The sequence below is a fragment of the Boleophthalmus pectinirostris genome, unplaced genomic scaffold (assembly GCF_026225935.1).
Source record: "Boleophthalmus pectinirostris isolate CB_2022bp ecotype Guang Dong unplaced genomic scaffold, ASM2622593v1 HiC_scaffold_3, whole genome shotgun sequence".
Lineage (NCBI taxonomy): Eukaryota > Metazoa > Chordata > Actinopteri > Gobiiformes > Gobiidae > Boleophthalmus > Boleophthalmus pectinirostris.
The window spans coordinates 775,476-795,475 of NW_026571299.1; the positions used below are offsets into that span (position 1 = coordinate 775,476).

The 20,000-nt window shown below is 41.9% G+C and overlaps 2 protein-coding genes across 2 annotated transcripts in view; one reads left to right on the forward strand and one right to left on the reverse strand.

Annotated features, from left to right (window-relative positions):
• The window catches only part of rplp0 (ribosomal protein, large, P0), a 230,359-nt gene that overhangs the window by 127,245 nt on the left and 83,114 nt on the right, over window positions 1-20,000 (reverse strand). The window lies entirely within an intron of this gene.
• The window catches only part of cast (calpastatin), a 78,636-nt gene that overhangs the window by 803 nt on the left and 57,833 nt on the right, over window positions 1-20,000 (forward strand). The window contains exon 2 of the mRNA XM_055161009.1: window positions 19,726-19,776. Within this exon, the coding sequence (XP_055016984.1) occupies window positions 19,726-19,776 (51 nt within the window). The remainder of the gene's footprint in view (window positions 1-19,725; window positions 19,777-20,000) is intronic.

A 20,000-nucleotide genomic window follows, 5' to 3' on the forward strand; every position in this document is an offset into this window, starting at 1 on the left:
GGTGTACACAGAGTACTGCAATACTACTGCAATACTACTGCAATAGTTCAGCAATGGTACTGCAGTAGTACTACAGTCAGAGTACTTTAAAGTAGAGCTGTACTGCATTGGAGTCCTGTGAGTTTATGACGACAGAACAAAGACTCTTTAAAGAGAAGTAATCTCAGGGCGTGGAGAGTCACAGGTCAACCACCCACTGACTACAAGTACTACAAGTACTACACACAGTACTACAAGTACTACACACAGTACTACAAGTACTACAGTACTACAGTACTACAGTACTACAGTACTACAAGTACTACACACAGTACTACAAGTACTACACACAGTACTACAGACAGTACTACAGTACTACAAGTACTACACACAGTACTACAGTACTACACACAGTACTACAAGTACTACACACAGTACTACAGTACTACACACAGTACTACAAGTACTACACACACAGTACTACAAGTACTACAGTACTACAAGTACTACACAGTACACAGTACTACACAGTACTACACACAGTACTACAGTACTACACACAGTACTACAAAGTACTACAGTACACAAGTACACTACACACACAGTACTACAGTACTACACACAGTACTACAAGTACTACAGTACTACACACAGTACTACAGTACTACACACAGTACTACAGTACTACAGTACTACAGTACTACACTACTACAGTACTACACTACTACAGTACTACAGTACAACACTACTACAGTACTACAGTACTACACTACTACAGTACTACAGTACTACACTACTACAGTACTATACACTGTTCTACACGCAGTACTACACGCAGTACTACAGTATTACAGTACTACAGTACACGCAGTATAACAGTACATGCAGTACAATAGTACTACATGCAGTACTACGCGCAGTACAACAGTACACGCAGTACTGTTGTAGTACAAGTACACAGAATATTACAGTATCACAATCACAGGGTGTGGAGAGTCAGAGGTCCACAGTCTGCACAAGTACTACAGTACTACAGTATCACAGTACACAGAGTATTACAGTACACAGTACAGTACACAGTACAGTAACAGTAGTACAGTACAGTACAGTAAGCAGTACAGTACACAGTAGTACAGTACATGCAGTAGTAGTAGTGCTGTAGTACGTAGTGCAGTAGTGTGTGCAGTAGTAGTGCAGTAGTGTTGTAGTACATGCAGTAGTGTTGTAGTACATGCAGTAGTGTTGTAGTACATGCAGTAGTGTTGTAGTACATGCAGTAGTGTTGTAGTACTGTCTGTGTGGATACTACTGCATTAGTACTGTGTGTACTTCATGTGTCAGTTTTCTGCTGTGGTTTGTATAGTTGTTTTCTTGTTGTTCTTGTTGTTGTGTTTTATCAGTTGTGTGTACTTACTACACATTGTACTTCATACTTATTATATCCCCCGCTCTGGTCTACTCTTGTGTACTCTTGTGTACTGTTGTGTACTCTTGTGTACTCTTGTGTACTGTTGTATTTGTATATCAGTTGTGTGTTTGCTGTGAGTCCTGAGGTCGAACTTTGGACTGTCTCTGAGGAAAGCAGTACTACAGTACTTATACTGCAGTATTTACAGTACTACAGTACTTATACTGCAGTATTTACAGTACTGCAGTACTTATACTGCAGTATTTACAGCAGTTACAGTACTTATACTGCAGTATTTACAGTACTGCAGTTTACTGCAGGCAGTACAGTACTCTTGCAAGGGGGTTAAAGTTAAAGTGCGGGGGGTTAAAGTGCGGGGGGGTTAAAGTGCGGGGGGTTAAAGTGCGGGGTTAAAGTGCGGGGGGTTAAAGTGCGGGGGGTTAAAGTGCGGGGGGTTAAAGTGCGGGGGTTAAAGGTTAAAGTGCGGGGGTTAAAGGGGGGTTAAAGTGCGGGGGTTAAAGGTTAAAGTGCGGGGGGTTAAAGTAAAGTGGTTAAAGTGCGGGGGGTGTTAAAGTGGTTAAAGGTTAAAGTGCGGGGGGGTTAAAGTGCGGGGGGTTAAAGTGTTAAAGTGCGGGGGTTAAAGTGTTAAAGTGCGGGGGTTAAAGTGGGGTTAAAGTGTTAAAGTGCGGGAGGTTAAAGTGCGGGGAGTTAAAGTGTTAAAGTGCGGGGGGTTAAAGTGTTAAAGTGCGGGGGGTTAAAGTGCGGGGTTAAAGTGTTAAAGTGTTAAAGTGCGGGGGGGGTTAAAGTGTTAAAGTGCGGGGGGTTAAAGTGTTAAAGTGCGGGGGGGTTAAAGTGTTAAAGTGCGGGGGGTTAAAGTGTTAAAGTGCGCGGGGGGTTAAAGTGTTAAAGTGCGGGGGGTTAAAGTTAAAGTGTTAAAGTGCGGGGGTTAAAGTGTTAAAGTGCGGGGGGTTAAAGTGTTAAAGTGCGGGGGGTTAAAGTGTTAAAGTGCGTTAAAGGGGTTAAAGTGTTAAAGTGCGGGATAAAGTGCGGGGGTTAAAAGTGTTAAAGTGCGGGGGGTTAAAGTGTTAAAGTGCGGGGGTTAAAGTGTTAAAGTGCGGGGAGGTTAAAAGGTTAAAGTGTTAAAGTGCGGGGGGTTAAAGTGTTAAAGTGCGGGGGTTAAAGGTTAAAGTGTTAAAGTGCGGGGGGTTAAAGTGTTAAAGTGCGGGGGGTTAAAGTGTTAAAGTGCGGGGGGTTAAAGTGCAGTGTCCTGGTGCATGATGAGATTTTAGAAACAAACAAACTTGAGCTGTGACGTCGTCAGATGAGACGAGAGAGAGACTGTACTCTGTACTACTGCAGTATTCACAGTACTTTACACTGACACGTCCTCTGTGAAGTACTGTGTAGTACCTGTGTAATACCTGTGTAGTACTGTGTAGTACCTGTATAATACTGTGTAGTGTTTGTGTCATGTTTGTTCTGGAGGATAATCACAGGAAATAGCCTCAGGAAGCGTCGTGTGTGTCTGTGTGTGTGTGTGTGTGTGTGTGTGTGTGTGTGTGTGTGTGTGTGTGTCTGTGTGTGTGTGTGTGTGTGTCTGTGTGTGTGTGTGTGTGTGTGTGTGTGTGTGTGTGTGTGTGTGTGTGTGTGTGTGTCTGTGTGTGTGTGTGTGTGTGTGTTGTGTGTTGTTGTGTGTGTGTGTGTGTGTGTGTGTGTGTGTGTGTGTGTGTGTGTGTGTGTGTGTGTGTGTGTGTGTCTGTGTGTGTGTGTGTGTGTGTGTGTGTGTGTGTGTGTGTCTGTGTGTGTGTGTGTGTGTGTGTGTGTGTGTGTGTGTGTGTGTGTGTGTGTGTGTGTGTGTGTGTGTGTGTGTGTGTGTGTGTGTGTTGTGTGTGTGTGTTGTGTGTGTGTGTGTGTGTGTGTGTGTGTGTGTGTGTGTGTGTTGTGTGTGTGTGTGTGTGTGGTGTGTGTGTGTGTCTGTGTGTGTGTGTGTGTGTGTGTGTGTGTGTGTGTGTGTGTGTGTGTGTGTGTGTGTGTGTGTGTGTACCTGGACCCTCTCAGACCTGGTTAGGATCCGGGTCAGGACCTGGAGCTGTGGGGGTTTGGAGGTGAAGTTTGTTCCAGGAATAAACCTGAGTCCAACATGAGACTCAAATACCAACCCCAGACCAGACCTCACACACACGTACAGTACACACCTACTACTGCGTACTGCTGCGTACTGCTGCGTACTACTGCGTACTACTGCGTACTACTGAGTACTACTGAGTACTACTGAGTACTACTGAGTACTACGGCGTACTACGGCGTACTACGGCGTACTTACTGCGTACTACTGCGTATTACTGCATATTACTGCGTACTTCTGTGTACTTCTGTGTACTACTGTGTACTACTGCGTACTTCTGTGTACTGTGCACTTCTGTGTACTACTGCATACTTCTGCGTACTACTGCGTACTATTGCGTACTACTGCGTACTTCTGTGTACTTCTGTGTAGTTCTGTGTACTTCTGTGTAGTTCTGTGTACTTCTGTGTACTTCTGTGTAGTTCTGTGTACTTCTGTGTACTTCTGTGTTCTGTGTACTTCTGTGTACTGTGTACTTCTGTGTACTTCTGTGTACTTCTGTGTACTTCTGTGTACTTCTGTGTACTTCTGTGTAGTACTTCTGTGTACTGTGTACTTCTGTGTATAAAATTCTGGGACTTTGCAGAAATATCGAAATATATCGTATTGATTCATGTGCTGATACAGTATCGATATCGTGGGCCACTGTGTCGATATATCGCCAAAATCCGTGTGTCGTTCGTTCTTTTGTTTTTCAAAATAAAACCAAAAATAAGAAAATGAAAAAACAACGATTTTCTTCATTATTTGTCTCCAAAAAACAAAATGAATAAACATAAAAATGTGTTTTTTCAGTTTTCAAAATGTTTTTTTTTTTTCGTTTCGAGTTTTGTGTTTAGTTAGTGAAGTCCTGGTTAGACCTGGTTTAGACCTGGTTCAGTTCTGGTTTAGTCTTGGTTTAGTCCTGGTTTAGTCCTGGTTTAGTCCTGGTTTAGTTCTGGTTTAGTCCTGGTTTAGTCCTGGTTTAGTTCTGGTTTAGTCTTTTATCTGTTTTTTCTGTGTTTTCATTTAAACACAAAATCGAAAACTGAAAAATCAAATCATTATTTATTTTTATTTATTTATTTTATTTTTATTTTTTTTTTCATTTTGTTTTTTGGAGACAAATAATGAAGAAAATCGTTGTTGTTTTTTTTAAATTATTTTATTTTATTATTTTTGATTAGACTTTTTAGGTTTTTTTTCCTCTGTATTTTCAGCTCCAGGTTTGTTTTTTCGTCGTCTCTGTTTTGACAATTGAAATGTTTGTGTTTCATGTTCTTTTAGACTTTATTTTTATCGAATCATATCGAATCGAATCATATCGGTCTGTGTTGTATCGGTCTGTGTAGTATCGGTCTGTGTCGTATCGGTCTGTGTCGTATCGGTCTGTGTCGTATCGGTCGGTGTCGTATCGGTCTGTGTCGTATCGGTCTGTGTCGTATCGGTCTGTGTCGTATCGGTCTGTGTCGTATCGGTCAGTGTGGTGTCAGATCGTGTCAGATTGCATCAGATGCCCTCCCTCCCTGTGGTTTAGATCCGTGTCTCTGTGTCGTTCATAAAAACTGAGTGACAGGAACAGACTCAAGTGTGACATGTGACGCAGCGATACAGGACTCACATGTCACATCTGCTCCTCCTGCTCCTCCTGCTCCTCCTGCTCCTCATGCTCCTCTCCTGCTCCTCCTGCTCCTCATGCTCCTCATGCTCCTCCTGCTCCTCCTGCTCCTCATGCTCCTCATGCTCCTCATGCTCCTCATGCTCCTCCTGCTCCTCATGCTCCTCATGCTCCTCATGCTCTCTCCTCCTCCTGCTCCTCATGCTCCTCCTGCTCCTCCTGCTCCTCCTCCTCATGCTCCTCATGCTCCTCCTGCTCCTCCTGCTTCTCCTGCTCCTCTGCTCCTCATGCTCCTCATGCTCCTCATGCTCCTCATGCTTCTCCTGCTCCTCATGCTCCTCATGCTCCTCATGCTCCTCATGCTCCTCATGCTCTTCATGCTCTTGCTTCTCCTTCTTCTGCCTCTTCTGCTTCTCCTCCTCCTGCTGCTTCTCCTGCTTCTCCTCCTTCTCCTCCTTCTCCTGCTTCTCCTGCTTCTTCTTCTCCTTCTCCTGCTCCTCCTGCTCCTGTTTCTCCTGCTTCTCCTGCTTCTCCTGCTGCTTCTCCTCCTTCTCCTGCTCCTCCTTCTCCTGCTGTTTCTCCTGCTTCTCCTGCTTCTCCTGCTGCTTCTCCTCCTTCTCCTGCTGTTTCTCCTGCTTCTCCTGCTGCTTCTCCTGCTGCTTCTCCTGCTTCTCCTGCTCCTCCTCCTCCTGCTTCTCCTGCTTCTTCTGCTTCTTCTCCTTCTCCTGCTCCTCCTGCTCCTGCTTCTCCTGCTTCTTCTGCTTCTCCTCCTGCTCCTGCTTCTCCTGCTTCTCCTGCTTCTTCTGCTCCTCCTGCTCCTGCTTCTCCTGCTTCTCCTGCTCCTCCTTCTCCTCCTCCTCCTTCTCCTGCTCTCCTCTCTCCTGCTCCTTGCTTCTCCTGCTTCTTCTGCTTCTCCTCCTGCTTCTCCTGCTTCTCCTGCTTCTCCTGCTCCTGCTCTCCTGCTCCTCCTGCTCCTGCTTCTCCTGCTTCTCCTGCTCCTCCTGCTCCTCCTCCTCCTTCTCCTGCTCCTCCTTCTCCTGCTCCTGCTTCTCCTGCTCCTCCTGCTCCTCTTGCTCCTCCTGCTTCTCCTTCTCCTCCACAGCAACATTTTTTTTTTTTTCTGGTGCCTCCTGTGGCTCCTGATTTTCTCCATCCAAGTCCAGACCAGGACCAGGACCAGGACCAGGACCAGACTCTGAGCTTCTGAGTCCTGACGAGATCAGACTTGTGACAAACCGATGTGACCAAAAACAAACTCGTTCATGATTCTTTTTGTTTTGTTCAGTTTGTAGTTTGAAGTTTTTTTGTGGATGTGACTCAGGTGTGGAGTTTGTTTTTTAAAAGCGTCGGGTAAAGTTCAACAGAAATGTGACGTTCTTCTGTTCCTCAGCTCCTCGACTCTTTTAAAAGTTCACATGATGATTCCTCGTTACTTCTGCTTCTTTTATCGTTTTTCTTCTGTCGTGTTTCGGCGACTCGTGCGGCGTTGGCCACAGGTTTTGATGATTAAATGTTTTTCAGCTAAATATCGTGGATCTTTACACTGAGTTTAACTGAGTTTTACCTGGAGCCGTAACATCAGCTCCACATCTGGATCAGCTCTGTTTTCATTTGAGTTTAAAGGAAATATCGGTCCAGTATCGGTCCGGTATCGGTCCAGTATCGGTCCAGTATTGCCATATCCTTAAAGCTGAAGTGTCAGATCAGTTTGTGAAGTGAAAAGCTGGACGGTTTTGTCTCTGTAGATTTGTTGTGTTGTTTTTGTCTCTGTAAACGTGACAGACACACAGACTTCCCCCTCCCCAGACACCTCCTCTGGGCGTTCCCAGACGATCCCGGTCCAGTCCGTCCAGTCCGTCCTGGAGGCTCTGTGGGCGCGGCGACTCCTCAGCTGCTGCTCAGACGCTCAGATCCACAAGAGATTTGTGAAGCTTTGGCCCCGCAGGGCCTCGAAAACCAAAATGATAAACAGATTTCTTTTTTCAGTTTTGGATTTATATATATATGTGTGTATATATATATATATATATATATATATATATATATATATCCAGTCAAGTGTTAACGGCGGGAAACAGGGTCAGATTTTTGACATTCAAATGTCTCTTTTATTCAGAAACTAGAGGAACTATTGAAATAAGTAAAGTATCAGAATGTAGGAAAGAGTTACACTCCAACAGGGTCAAGTTAAACCTGTGAGATTCTTTCAAGTTCAAGACAAAAAAATTAAAAAACTCATGTCGGTAACGGAGGGAATGAAATATGCAGCACTTTTTGGTCAATAAATCCAAACAGTGATAACTCTTGGTTCTCACTTCCATATCCTTAACAAACTGGTTTGAATATTTGCTTCATATAGTTTTCTACCATATGGTACAAGATTAGGTTGAAAAACCTCTGACTTTTTGACTCATGAGATTTTTTATTAAGAAAGTTCATGGTAACGGAGGGAAAAGTAACAGAGGGAAAATTGTACAAACAAGTAGAAGGTGCAGGATTTTACATCATTTGTGGCTTTTTTCTTCTGAAAACTTTAATATTACTTCAAAATGAAAGAAACTATTTCTATAAAATATGTCAGTCCTTCCAAGAACATTTGTATCATTTTAAATAATTTTTTTTTTTTTTAATCCTGTCCCTTCATCAACAGTTCAAAGATGGAATAACACAAGATATGATGAAATACAAACATTTATTTACATGATTTGCAGATTTTTGAAATTTGGGAAATATTTTTTCTTCCATGTTTCATTCATGGTCTGTTTAAAACATATGGAACTTTAGAACCAAAAATGGTACAGAAAAAAGGTGAACAGTTTAAACTAGAGACATATGTATCTGTTCAATACTTTTTTATATCAGATGAATTAAGTTGAAGTTTTGGTCTTGTTGTTTACTTCTGCTTGACCAGGACCATGTATATGTGTGTGTGTGTGTGTGTATATATTATTATTATTATTATTCTTGGTTTTATTTTGAAAAACAAATGACTCGTGGATTCAGAGGAACTACATTTCCCATAATCCTTTGCTTCATTTCAGTGCAGACGACAAGAAGAAAAAAACAGTTCAACACTTTTCACTCTGTGTAGACAGGGGCGGTCCTGCAGTGTGTGTGTTTGTCCAGACAGGGGCGCTCCTGTCACATGTAAACACTGCGGCGGCCATGTTGGATCAAACTGCAGGATCTCTCTCTCTCTCTCTCTCTCTCTCTGTGTTTTTTTCTTTTTTTTCTGTCTCATCCCTCCATCTGTGTCACGTGTTCAACCCCTGAGAAACTGCACCTGTCTGCACCTGTCTGCACCTCCTCCTCTCCTTCTCTTCCTCTTTTTTTGTCTCCTCTCCTTCTCTCCTCTTCTCCTCTGCCTCCTTGTCTCCTTTCCTCCTTTGTCTCCTTCTCTCCTCTCCTCCTCTCCTTCTCTGTCTCCTTGTCTCCTCTCCTCCTCTCCTTCTCTGTCTCCTCTCCTCCTCTCCTTCTCTGTCTCCTCTCCTCCTTTGTCTCCTTCTCTCCTCTCCTCCTCTCCTTCTCTATCTCCTCTCCTTCTCTATCTCCTTGTCTCCTCTCCTTCTCTGTCTCCTCTCCTCCTCCTCCTCTCCTTCTTCCTCTCCTTTCCTCGTCTCCTCCCTCCTCGTCTCCTCTCCTCTCCTGACTCTCTGGGAGGGCATCTGACACACTCATGTTTATTTTCCTTTTACGTTTGAAACTTTTCACGTTCGGATCCGAAATGTTTTGGCTCAACTTTTCTCTCCTCCCTCCTTCACCCTCTCTCCCTCCCTCCCTTTATTTCTCTCTCTCTTTCTTTTGCTCCTCCTCTTCTCTCCCTCCCTTTGTCTCCCTCTCTTCTCCCTTCTTCTGTCTCTCTCTCTTCTCCTCCCTCCTTTTCTCTCTCTTCTCTCTCTCCTCCCTCCCTTTATCTCTCTCTCTTTCTTTTGCTTCTCCCCTTTTCTCCCTCCCTTTTTCTCCTCCCTCCGTTTGTCTCCCTCTTCCTCTCTTCTCTCCTCCCTCCCTCTCTTCTCTCCTCTCCCTTTATTTCTCTCTCTTTCTTTTGCTCCACTCCTTCTGTCCTCCCTCCTTCTGTCTCTCCTCTCCTCTCCTCCCTCTTCCTCTCTTCTCTTCTGTCTCTCTCTCCTCCCTCCCATGTTTTTCTTTTGCTCCTCCCTCTCTCACCCCTTCTCTCTCTCCTCTCCTCCTCCCTTCTTCTTCTTCTTCTTCTTCTTCTTCTTGTTCTTGTTCTTGTTCTTGTCGTCTGTAGATTCCAGAGCGGTGAGTGTTCGTGTCACGCCCAAAACTTCTCCACGTTAACCCTTTCCTCCTCTTTTTCTCCTCCTCCTCCTCCTCTTTTTCTCCTCCCTCGCTCAGAGCCTCTCAGACCGTCCTCTGTCAGGTTCTCTTCTTCTTCTTCTTCTTCTTCTTCTTCTTCCTCGAGATAAAACTGGAAACACGAAAACCTCAAATGTCCAAATTTAATCGTGTTTTGGTCTGACCCAGCCCAGAGTGTGTGTGTGTGTGTGTGTGTGTGTGTACGCGTGCAGGGGGGCGGGGTTTAGAGTCCGTCTGACCAATCGTGAGTGTCGTGAGGCAGAGTGGGCGTGGCTTGCAGGACGCACTGTAAAAACACGTCTGTGTGGGACTCAGAATGAAACGTGTTTTGTTCCTAAATAACTCCATTATTTATGTGTTTTCATTTCTGTTGTTTGCAGTAGAAGTATGAATAACAACAGAAGCAGTAGTACTTGTAGTAGTACTTGTAGTAGCAGTAGAAGTAGTTTGTAGTTTTCAGTTTTAGTTTATTTCTATAAAAACTCTTTGGGGTTTGATCATAAAACTTATAAAACTGCAACTGTAGTAGTATTTGTACTTGTAGTAGTAGTAGTTGTAGTAGTAGTATTTGTCGTAGTATTATTTGTAGTAGTAGTAGTATTTGTCATATTAGTAGTATTTGTCATAGTAGTAGTATTTGTAGTATTTGTAGTTGTAGTATTTGTTATAGTAGTAGTTGTTGTAGTATTTGTCGTAGTAGTAGTAGTATTTGTAGTTGTAGTTGTTGTAGTAGTTGTAGTAGTATTTGTAGTGATAGTATTTGTAGTATTTGTAGTTGTAGTATTTGTAGTGATAGTAGTATTTGTAGTAGTAGTATTTGTAGTATTTGTAGTAGTAGTATTTGTAGTATTTAGTATTGTAGTATTTGTAGTAGTAGTAGTAGTATTTGTAGTATTTGTAGTTGTAGTATTTGTAGTAGTAGTATTTGTAGTAGTAGTAGTTGTAGTAGTTGTAGTATTGTAGTATTTGTAGTATTTGTAGTATTTGTAGTATTTGTAGTAGTAGTAGTATTTGTAGTATTTGTAGTAGTAGTAGTTGTAGTATTTGTAGTGTAGTTTGTAGTAGTAGTATTTGTAGTATTTGTAGTAGTAGTAGTTGTAGTATTTGTAGTTGTAGTATTTGTAGTATTTGTAGTAGTAGTAGTTGTAGTATTTGTAGTTGTAGTATTTGTAGTAGTAGTATTTGTAGTATTTGTAGCTGTAATAGTTGTAGTATTTGTAGTAGTAGTAGTAGTATTTGTAGTTGTAGTTGTTGTAGTAGTTATAGTAGTATTTGTAGTTGTAGTATTTGTAGTTTTGTAGTATTGTATTTGTAGTATTTGTAGTAGTAGTATTTGTAGTATTTGTAGTTGTGTAGTTGTAGTAGTAGTAGTAGTTGTTGTAGTTTGTAGTTGTAGTATTTGTAGTAGTAGTAGTTGTTGTATTTGTAGTTGTAGTATTTGTAGTATTTGTAGTAGTAGTAGTAGTTGTAGTATTTGTAGTTGTAGTATTTGTAGTAGTAGTAGTTGTTGTATTTGTAGTTGTAGTATTTGTAGTAGTAGTAGTTGTAGTATTTGTAGTTGTAGTATTTGTAGTATTTGTAGTAGTAGTAGTTGTTGTATTTGTAGTTGTAGTATTTGTAGTAGTAGTAGTAGTTGTAGTATTTGTAGTTGTAGTATTTGTAGTAGTAGTAGTTGTTGTATTTGTAGTTGTAGTATTTGTAGTAGTAGTAGTTAGTAGTAGTTTTGTATTTGTAGTGTAGTATTTTGTAGTAGTTTAGTAGTAGTAGTAGTTGTAGTATAGTTGTAGTATTGTAGTATTGTAGTAGTTGTAGTAGTAGTAGTAGTTAGTATTTTGTAGTTGTAGTATTTGTAGTAGTTAGTGTAGTAGTAGTAGTAGTTGTAGTATTTGTAGTTGTAGTATTGTAGTGTAGTAGTTAGTAGTATTTGTAGTAGTAGTTAGTAGTAGTAGTATTTGTAGTAGTATTGTAGTAGTTGTAGTAGTTGTAGTATTTGTAGTAGTAGTAGTTAGTAGTAGTTTGTAGTTGTAGTATTTGTAGTAGTAGTATTTGTAGTATTTGTAGTAGTAGTAGTTGTTGTCCACACCGGGACCAGACCGGACTCCGAGCTTTGACTCTGAGCCTCGGGTCTGGTCCTGGCCTGGTCTCAGTCTCGGTCTCGGTCTCGGTCTCAGTCTCGGTCCCGGTCTCGTTCTTGGTCTGGTCCTGGCCTGGTCTCAGTCTCGGTCTCGGTCTCAGTCCCGGTCTCGTTCTTGGTCTGGTCCTGGCCTGGTCCTGGACCTGGATCAGTCCTGGTTCAGTCCGTACGCGGCGCAAAAGTGCGACATCACAGTCACAGACGTCACGTTAAACACAAAATCAAAAACTGAAAAATCCAATCATTATCTGTTTTTTTATTTTGGTTTTGGAGACAAATAATGAAGAAAACGAACGACGCACGGATTGTGACTATTTGAGTTTGTGCAAAAACAAAATCAAAATCAGTTTTAGCACAATTTTATGACTTTCAAACTAATAATGAAAACGACTTTTGGACCGGGTCAGATCCTCGGGTTTTACAGTGCAGCTCGCTTCATTTGCATAAAGTTCAGTCTCTTCCTGAGTGGGCGTGTCCTTCCTGAATGGGTGTTGTCTTTATATGGGCGTTTCCTCTCTCACCCATTTCCCCCTCTATTTCTCTTTTCTGCCTTTCCCTTTCCTCCCTCTTTCTTTCTCTTTTTCTCCTCCCCTCTGTTCTTTCTCTCTCCCTCTTTCTCTCCCTCTCTTTCTCTCTCCCTCTTTCTCTCCCTCTCTTTCTCTCTCTCTCTTTCTCTCTCTCTCTTTCTTTCCCTCTCTTCTTTCTTTCTCCCTCGGTCGGGCGTGTCTTGTGTTTACATGCGTGCGAATGTTGTCATGCGCGTCTGTCGTGTCTGACCGCCCCTCCCTCTCCCTCTCCCTCTCCCTCCCTCTCTTTTTCTCTCTCTCTCTCCTCCGTCCCTCCCTCCCTCCGTCCGTCAGTCTCTCTCTCTCTCGTCACAAACTCAAACTCCGTCACAGATTTCGGTTTAAACTTTTAAGTCGTCTCTCGGCGAACGTTTCCTCCGCAGCCCATGGTACGTACTTCCTCCTCTCCCTCGTCTTCCTCCTCTTCTCTTTCTCTCTCTCTGTTTGTCAGTTTGTTTTATCTCTTTTTTTTTTCGATCCCTCTCTTTTCTTCCTGCCTGAGCGTCTCTCTCTCTCTCTGTTTGGGTGAGGTGAGGTCACTCTGCAAAATAACACCAAACTTTAAATAAAACTCTTCCACGCCTGATACTTCAGACTCTGGACGGAGCAGTAGCAGCAGTACTTGTATCGTAGTAGCAGTAGTAGCAGTAGTAGCAGTAGTAGCAGTAGTAGTAGTAGTAGTAGTAGTAGTAGTAGTATTAGTGTGTTATCTGATGAAAAAGTGAAGTTGTTGTGCAGTTGCGCGTCGTTGTTGCAGTTGTCGACTTGTGGTTTGGTGACGCAGCTCAAGTAAAAGTATTTGTACTAACGGCAGGGGTACTAGTACTTGTAGTAGTTTTAGTATTTGTTGTTTTAGTAGTAGTAGTAGTGGTAGGGGTACTTGTAGTAGTTGTTGTTTTAGCAGTACTTGTAGTAGTTTTTGCAGTACTAGCCCTGGCACTAGTGGTATTTGAAGTAATAGCAGCAGTAGTTGTAGTAGTTCTAAAAATATTTGTAGTTGTAGTACTTGTAGTACTTGTAGTAGTTACTGCAGTACTACTCCTACCAGTAGAAGTATTATTAGTAATAGCAGTAGTAGTTGTACTAACATGTGTAGTAGTAGTAATAGTACTTGTAGTACTTGTAGTAGTTGTTGTTGTAGTAGTACTTGTAGTAGTTACTGCAGTACTACTCCTAGCAGTAGAAATATTATTAGTAATAGCAGTCGTAGTTGTAGTAGTTCTAGTAATATTTGTAGCAGTAGCAGTAGTAGTAGCAGTAGTAGTAGTAGTAGTCCTAGAAGTAGAAGTATTTGTAATAATAGCAGCAGCTGTAGTAGTTGTAGTAATAGTAGTAGTACTTGTAGTAGTAATTGTAGCAGTTGTAGTACTTGTAGTAGTTGTTGTAGTACTACTATTAGCAGTAGAAGTATTCATAATAATAGCAACAGCAGTAGTAATTGAAGTAGTTGTAGTAGTTATTGCAGTACTAGTCCTAGCAGTAGAAGTATTAGTAATTAGTAGTAGTAGTAGTAGTAGTAGTAGTAGTAGTAGTAGTAGTAGTAGTAGTAGTAGTAGTAGTAGTAGTAGTAGTAGTAGTAGTAGTAGTAGTAGTAGTATATATTGTGTGTAAAGGTCATGATGATGATACAGGAAGTGAATGAAACAACACAACAAAACCCTCTGTTTGTGCATTTAACAGTCACAACTACACAAAAGTACACGAACTAACACAGTACCAAAAGTACTGACTACACTTACAGTACACACACTACACAGACACACGAGACTACACACGAGACTACACAACATGAGACTACACACACGAGACTACACAGAAGTACACGAGACTACACAAAAGTACATGAGACTACACAAATGTACATGAGACACACAAAGTACACGAGACTACACAAAAGTACACGAGACTACACAAATGTACACGAGACTACACAAAAGTACATGAGACTACACAAATGTACAAGACTACACAAGACTACACAAAAGTACATGAGACTACACAAATGTACAAGACTACACACAAGTACAGACTACACAAAAGTACATGAGACTACACAAATGTACACGAGACTACACAAAAGTACACGAGACTACACGAGACTACAGTACACGAGACTACACAAATGTACATGAGACTACACAAATGTACACGAGACTACACAAAAGTACACGAGACTACACAAATGTACACGAGACTACACAAAAGTACATGAGACTACACAAATGTACACGAGACTACACAAATGTACACGAGACTACACAAATGTACACGAGACTACACAAATGTACACGAGACTACACAAAAGTACACGAGACTACACAAATGTACACGAGACTACACAAAACTAAACTACAGAAAACTAAACTCCACATACTACAGGTCGGACAAGATTTTCTGTTAAAACAGAGAATGTAGTAGTCGTAGTACTAGTAGTAGTAGATCTTGTTATGTATGTAGTAGTACTAGTAGAAGTAGGTCTTGTAGTAGTACTTGTATGTTTCATGAGGTTGTAGTTTGTTTGTTGTATCTGGAGTCATTTGTAAATATGCTGAGGATTGTGTTTCTGTGTGTGTATAGTGTGTGTGTATGTGTCTGTGTATAGTGTGTGTATAGTGTGTGTATAGTGTGTGTCTGTGTATAGTGTGTGTGTCTGTGTATAGTGTGTGTAGTGTGTGTATAGTGTGTGTGTATGTGTCTGTGTATAGTGTGTGTATAGTGTGTGTGTGTGTATAGTGTGTGTGTGTGTGTGTGTGTGTGTATAGTGTGTGTGTATGTGTCTGTGTATAGTGTGTGTATAGTGTGTATGTGTGTATATGTGTCTGTGTATAGTGTGTGTATAGTGTGTGTGTGTATAGTGTGTGTGTATAGTGTGTGTGTATGTGTGTTATAGTGTGTGTGTATGTGTCTGTGTATAGTGTGTGTGTGTGTGTATATGTGTGTGTATAGTGTGTGTATAGTGTGTGTGTGTGTATGTGTGTGTATAGTGTGTGTGTATGTGTCTGTGTATAGTGTGTGTGTGTGTGTATAGTGTGTGTGTATGTGTCTGTGTATAGTGTGTGTATAGTGTGTGTGTATGTGTGTGTGTAGTGTGTGTATAGTGTGTGTGTATGTGTCTGTGTATAGTGTGTGTATAGTGTGTGTGTATGTGTCTGTGTATAGTGTGTGTGTGTGTATGTGTGTATAGTTGTGTGTGTTATAGTGTGTGTATGTGTATAGTGTGTGTGTGTGTATAGTGTGTGTGTCTGTGTATAGTGTGTGTGTAGTGTGTATAGTGTGTATAGTGTGTGTATGTGTCTGTGTATAGTGTGTGTATAGTGTGTGTATAGTGTGTATAGTGTGTGTATAGTGTGTGTGTATGTGTCTGTGTATAGTGTGTGTGTGTATAGTGTGTGTGTGTATGTGTGTGTATAGTGTGTGTGTGTATAGTGTGTGTATAGTGTGTATAGTGTGTGTATAGTGTGTATAGTGTGTGTATTTTCAGATTTTACAGTGTAGCTCCACAGTAGGCTGTTTCCATAAGGCTCTCATAGGCTGTGTTGTTGCCGTGGAAACAGACCGACACCGTAAACACGAGGTAAACAAGCAGAAACAGAGCGCCCTGAACCTGACTCTGACTCTGACGCTGTGCCCTTGAGCAACACACTTTCCCCCCCTCGTCACACAGCGCTCGCTCCTCACGTTCTTTGGGACATTTTTTAGGGGAAAATATCAATCTCCGGGGTACGGGGGGGTGTGGGAGGGCATCTGACTCTCCGGGGTACGGGGGGGTGGGGGGGTGTGGGGGGTGTGGGAGGGCATCTGACTCTCTGGCTTTGGTCTTTTGGTCTTTCACATCTGCTCCAAATTCTGGAACATTCTTCTCGTTCCTGAAGCGTTTGTGAAAGTGTGAACCAGACGCTTTTATTCTGAACAAAAAGATTAAAAAGGTGTAGTAGTAGTAGTAGTTGTAGTAGTAGTTGTAGTAGTAGTAGTAGTTGTAGTAGTTGTAGTAGTAGTAGTAGTTGTAGTAGTTGTAGTAGTTGTAGTTGAAGTAGTAGTTGTTGTAGTAGTTGTAGTAGTTGTACTAGTTGTAGTAGTTGTAGTAGTTGTTGTAGTTGTAGTAGTTAGTTGTAGTAGTTGTAGTTGTAGTAGTAGTTGTTGTAGTTGTAGTAGTAGTTGTAGTAGTTGTAGTTGTTGTAGTAGTGGTTGTTGTAGTTGTAGTAGTAGTTGTAGTAGTTGTAGTTGAAGTAGTAGTAGTTGTAGTTTGTAGTAGTTGTTGTAGTAGTTGTAGTTGTAAGTAGTAGTAGTTGTAGTTGAAGTAGTAGTAGTTGTAGTTGAAGTAGTAGTTGTAGTAGTTGTAGTAGTTGTAGTTGAAGTAGTAGTAGTTGTAGTTGAAGTAGTAGTAGTAGTACTAATTGTAATTTTAGTATTTGTAGGCTTACACAATACAAATAAACACAGGCTAACACACACAAATAAATAAAAAATAAAATAAACACACACAGTCTAACAAAAAATAAAATAAAATTTAAAAAAACTTCAACTCACACAAAAATAAAATTAAATTAAATTAAAAAAGCACAGGCCTGGACAATAAAAAATAAAAAATAAAATCAGAGGTTTGAGAAATCACCAGAAAACTGCGGAGTCAGCTGTTTGTGCACATGTGTGTGTGACTGTGTGTGTGTGTGTGTGTGTGTGTGTGACTGTGTGTGTGTGTGACTGTGTGTGCGTGTGTGACTGTGCGCTGTGTGTGTGTGTGACGTGTGTGTGTGTGTGACTGTGTGTGTGTGACTGTGTGTGTGTGTGTGCTGTGTGTGTGTGTGTGTGTGCTGTGTGTGTGTGTGTGTGTGTGTGTGTGTGTGTGTGTGTGTGTGTGTGTGTGTGTGTGTGTGTGTGACTGTGTGTGTGTGTGTGTGTGTGTGTGTGTGTGTGTGTGTGTGTGTGTGTGTGTGTGTGTGTGTGTGTGTGTGTGTGTGTGTGTGTGTGTGTGTGTGTGTGTGTGTGTGTGTGTGTGCGTCTCGTGGGTCAGACGGAGGCGGTTGAACCTGTTCCTCCCGTGGCTCCACCGTGGAACTACAAGGACCATGATGCTTTGCTCCGGTCGTGTTTTAGCCTCTGATCGTCTCCGTGGCGACCGAGACTCTCGACTCCAAATGTGACGAAACCTTTGTCCTCCAACCGCGGACGGGGAAGTGCTCGTGGGCGTGACGCAGCTGCTGTCAGGCTCCTCCCTCTCTCTGATCTCTGACCTTTGACCCTTTGACCTTTGACCCCGCTCTACATGACCCCGAGGTTTTGCGCTTCAACATTTTTTTCTTTCTTTCTCTTTCTCTCCACGTGATCCTTTTGTTTTTTATTTAAACATTGTATTTTCTCCGTAAATCCAGATCCGAACATTCAAAATCGACCAATCAGACGCCTTTTTTTCCCCCCGAGCCCCCGCCCCGGCCTTAGCGACAGGTTTGATTGACAGGCCCCGGCTTAGATACGGCTGGCCTCCATGAGCTTCGTTGGGAGCCGAGGCTGCGGCGACGTCCCTCAGAACTCGTCTTTGTCTCGTCTTTGTCCGTCCGTTTGTTCTGCGGTTCTGAGTCGAGTCCGACCCGGTGCGACCCGCCCAGGTGACCCGGGTGACTCCGGGTCAGCTGATGTGTCCACTCGATGACATCATGAGGTGGAGCAGAGTGTTGTGTGCGTCGGAGGATCACAGTGAATGAGGCGTCTGTTTGTTTTGTTCAGTGAAAAAGACTCAGGGTGGAGATCGACTTTATTATGTGGATCTAAAGACCTGACCCCACCCGGACTCTCCCCGGTTTAGACCTGGTTTAGTCCTGGTTTAGACCTGGTTTAGTCCTGGTTTAGTCCTGGTTTAGTCCTGGTTTAGACCTGGTTTAGTCCTGGTTTAGTCCTGGTTTTGTCCTGGTTTAGTCCTGGTTTAGACCTGGTTTAGACCTGGTTTAGTATTTGAAGTACTGTTTGCAGTAGAAGTATTTGAAGTACTGTTTGCAGTAGAAGTATTTGAAGTACTGTTTGCAGTAGAAGTATTTGAAGTAGAGCGTGCAGTAGAAGTATCTGAAGTACTGTTTGCAGTAGAAGTATTTGAAGTAGAGCGTGCAGTAGAAGTATCTGAAGTACTGTTTGCCAAAGAAGTATTTGAAGTACTGTTCACAGTAGAAGTAGTTGAAGTACTGTTCACAGTAGAAGTAGTTGAAGTACTGTTTGCAGTAGAAGTATTTGCAGTACAAGTACAGTGGTGTATTTGAAGTACTGTTTGCAGTAGAAGTATTTGCAGTAGAGTGTGCAGTAGAAGTATTTGCAGTAGAGTGTGCAGTAGAAGTATTTGTGGTGTATTTGAAGTACAGTTTGCAGTAGAAGTATTTGTGGTGTATTTGAAGTACTGTTTGCAGTAGAAGTATTTGAAGTACTGTTCACAGTAGAAGTATCTGAAGTACTGTTTGCAGTAGAAGTCTTTGCAGTATAAGTACAGTGGTGTATTTGAAGTACTGTTTGCAGTAGAAGTATTTGCAGTGGAGTGTGCAGTAGAAGTATTTGTGGTGTATTTGAAGTACAGTTTGCAGTAGAAGTATTTGTGGTGTATTTGAAGTACTGTTTGCAAGTATTTGAAGTACTGTTCACAGTAGAAGTATCTGAAGTACTGTTTGCAGTAGAAGTCTTTGCAGTATAAGTACAGTGGTGTATTTGAAGTACTGTTTGCAGTAGAAGTATTTGCAGTGGAGTGTGCAGTAGAAGTATTTGTAGTGGAGTGTGCAGTAGAAGTATTTGTAGTAGAGTGTGCAGTAGAAGTATTTGTAGTAGAGTGTGCAGTAGAAGTATTTGTGGTGTATTTGAAGTACAGTTTGCAGTAGAAGTATTTGTGGTGTATTTGAAGTACAGTTTGCAGTAGAAGTACAGTGGTGTGTGTGGTACGTGGCTCCGCCCTCTTCACACCTTCTTGAGGAATGTTCCGGGGCTGTGGCTCAGGAGGCCGAGCAGCGCCATCTAACCACCAACTCACCGCCAGCTCACCAGGACACATACTCTGTTCTGATGTGCCTCTGAGCAACACACTCAGCCTCCTCCACAGTCTGTAAGACTGGAGGGTTAGACCTGGTTTAGTCCTGGTTTAGACCTGGTTTAGTTCTGGTTTAGACCTGGTTTAGACCTGGTTTAGACCTGGTTTAGTCCTGGTTTAGACCTGGTTTAGACCTGGTTTAGACCTGGTTTAGTCCTGGTTTAGTCCTGGTTTAGACCTGGTTTAGTCCTGGTTTAGACCTGGTTTAGACCTGGTTTAGACCTGGTTTAGTCCTGGTTTAGACCTGGTTTAGACCTGGTTTAGACCTGGTTTAGTCCTGGTTTAGACCTGGTTTAGATCTGGTTTAGACCTGGTTTAATCAATAGTATTTGCAGTATTAGTACTTTTCCTGTGTACTTTAATCATGTACTTGTACTTTTCTCGTGTACTTTCATCGTGTACTTTTACTTTTCTCATGTACTTGTACTTTTCTCGTGTACTTGTACTTTTCTCGTGTACTTGTACTTTTCTCGTGTACTTTCATCGTGTACTTGTACTTTTCTCGTGTACTTTTCTGATGTTTGTGTTTCTTTGTGTTTCAGTCTCAGTCGGGGGCCACACCTAAACCTGCAACTCCACTCACTCACTACGAGGTAAAGTACTTCTGTGTACTACTACTACTACTACTACTACTACTACTACTACTACTACTACTACTACTACTACTACTACTACTACTACTACTACTACAGCTACTACTACTACTACTACTACTACTACTGCTACTACTACTACTACTACTACTACTACTACTACTACTACTACTACTACTACTACTACTACTACTACTACTACTACTACTACTACTACTACTACT